Source organism: Equus przewalskii, chromosome 26 (assembly GCF_037783145.1).
Source record: "Equus przewalskii isolate Varuska chromosome 26, EquPr2, whole genome shotgun sequence".
In the NCBI taxonomy this organism is placed as follows: domain Eukaryota; kingdom Metazoa; phylum Chordata; class Mammalia; order Perissodactyla; family Equidae; genus Equus; species Equus przewalskii.
The window spans coordinates 26273147-26275820 of record NC_091856.1 but is presented as its reverse complement, the minus strand read 5'-3'; the positions used below and the strand labels follow the sequence as shown (position 1 = coordinate 26275820).

General features: G+C 40.3%; 1 protein-coding gene across 1 annotated transcript; it reads right to left on the bottom strand.

Moving 5' to 3' along the window:
• Positions 1–1021: 1021 nt before the first annotated feature.
• Positions 1022–1957, bottom strand: LOC103555886 (olfactory receptor 1L4-like). The gene has a single exon (XM_008527700.2). It carries the CDS (start codon positions 1955–1957, stop codon positions 1022–1024), a length of 936 nt encoding a protein of 311 aa, XP_008525922.1.
• Positions 1958–2674: the final 717 nt, after the last annotated feature.

Below are 2674 nucleotides of genomic sequence, written 5' to 3'. Positions count from 1 at the left end.
CTCAGAAGTGGTGTGAGTCACTTCTGGAGCAGAGTATTTACCAGTGCAAAATCTTCAAGTATCTTTCTCAACTTCTGACAGACTGATGACTAATATTTACAATGGTGACTGCTCCCTCAGCCTTGGTCTCTGAGTGTTTAAAAAGATCAGCACCCTTATACTTTTCTCTGGTGGACATGTAGTGTGAATAAAAAATAAACTTTTGGTTTTAAGATCTAAAGATTTTTGAGGGTGATTGTTCCACAGCATAACTTAGGTTGCTCTGACTGATACACATTGCTTTTTCTAGGATATAAAGGGCATTTCAGTTGGCTTTGTGGTCATGTGGAGAAATGAAGAATTAAGAGGGAAGGGAAATAGAGGAGAATACTGAAGATGCACATTGTGATGACATGGTGTTGTTGGACATGTAAATATGTTTTGTAGATCCTTCTATCTTTCCAGCCTTATTCTCTCTGCTTTCAAGTTTAACAAGCATCACAGGGCTTTTGAATTGTTTCTCAAACACATTCCACTGTTTATTGCCACTACCTGCTTGGCTGGTTTCCACTATTTGAAATGCTCTCCCCATTTTCGTGTTTACTGAACTTTCACCTGTCAAAATCAGTCCATTCTTAAGGACAAATTAGGTCATTCCTCAAAGAGTCTTCCCCTGTTCCCTGTGAAATCCATCTAATGTCTTATTGTAAAAACTCTTAGGACTTTATAATTCCTTGAGTACCATCTGAGATCAAGCTTATAGAAGAGTTATTTGGAAATAACTTTATTTTGCCTCATGGGTGGCAGAAACAGTTTTCTTGAATTCTGGATTCCTCACTCTACAGGCATAGGGAATTAACATATATTTAGTTAAGTCATTGATAGAAACCAAGTATGCTAGCTTCAAGCTCAATGCTCTTTTTGCTATTCAACATGACATTTCATGACCTCTTTGGGTGCCATGTGAAATATAGGTAAGAAGCAAAGTTACCTAATCTTTTAAGACATCTCTCAATTATGGTATTCTATGTTGTTATTCCTTCTATGAGTTCATTATGAACCTTAATTTTCTCATACCCATCTTCATGTCTTTGTTCCTGAGGCTGTAGATGAAGGGGTTCAGCATTGGTGTCACTACTGTGTACATGAGTGTGGCTACCCGGTCTTTCACCACTGAGTACATAGACAGGGGTCTAAAATAGACATAGAAGATACTACCATAGAACAAGACCACTACAGTAAGGTGGGAGCCACAGGTAGAGAAGGCTTTCCACTTCCCGGCTGCAGAGGGTATTCTGAGCACAGTAATGATGATACGCAGGTAGGAGAAGAGGATGCACAGGAAGGGGGTTGCAATGACAACTGGGGTCTCAGTTATGACCATAATCTGGTTGTAGGAAGTGTCGGAGCAGGATAGCTTTAACACGGGATGAGTATCACAAAAAAAGTGCTTAATGACATGGGAGGCACAGAAAGACAGGCGGGACATGAGTAGCACATGGAGCATGGAGTGCAGGTGGGAGATGATGCAAGAACCCAGCAACATGAGGAGGCAACGACGTGGGTTCATTACCACATCATAGTGGAAGGGGTGGCAGATAGCTACCAGCCTGTCTATGGCCATAGATGCCAGCAGGTAGCTGTCAGTGTTCCCAAAGGCCATGAAGAAGTACATCTGGATGAGGCAGCCTATGTAGGAGATAGACTTTGTCTCTGATAGTAAATTCACCAGCATTTTAGGCACAATGTCTGTTGTGAAGCAGATATCCATGAAAGACAGATTGGTGAGAAAAAAGTACATAGGTGTATGGAGGCGTGAGTCTGAGTGGATGGTCCAGATTATTAGTACATTCCCCACCACAGTGACCAGGTACATGATGAAGAATATGGCAAAGAGTGGCTTCTGTAGGTGAGGGTTGGAAGAGATGCCCAGGAGGGTAAAGCCTGATGTGCTGCCACTGTAGTTCTTTATTTCCATGTCTCCTACTTCTTGGGCAGGATTTGGAGAAGCAGTCAGAGACATATGAAGGGGAATTTGATTAAGACAATTTCTTCACTATCCTCCAACCTGTAACAAAAATGTCCACTGCTATTTGTCAAGATATTAAAGAATATTTACTTTAAGAAATACAGCCATCCAATCTTTAAGAATGGGGGTCTGAGGAATGTGTCTTTGGGTGACTTTGAGTTTTTGAGAGTATCATAGAGTGTACTTACACAAACCTAGATGACCTAGGCACTACACATATAGGCTATATAATACTAATCTTATGGAACCACCTTTGTATATGTGGTCTTTCATTGAATGAAATACCATTATCTGGAGCACAGATTAATAGAGAAACAGGGAGTAATATCCAACAAGGGGAAAGTTAAAAATTCCAAGCTTCTTCGTGAATGAGAAACTAAAGTATTCCCACATGTCCTTAGGAACTTCTATGTAACCCAATCTGTAAGAATTCTTCTCAATTCTCTTTCTAAATATTTTTCTTCACTTCTTTCTTTACTAAATCCTTAGTTTCTTTTTTCTTCTTCTTTCAGTAGAAGAGGCTACTGAATTCCACCTTGAATCAGGATGGTTTCATACAAGGGCTTCCAATTATTGAGATCCTCTTCTACTCATAGGTGCAGAGGTGGTGGTCATGATAGTGGAGATAGGACAAAAGTGAGCAACTGACTTAATCAGTGCTCTTTG

Bases quoted from the DNA above. Each gene is read 5' to 3' on its own strand.
- LOC103555886 (XM_008527700.2), bottom strand. From the start codon at position 1,957: ATGGAAATAAAGAACTACAGTGGCAGCACATCAGGCTTTACCCTCCTG.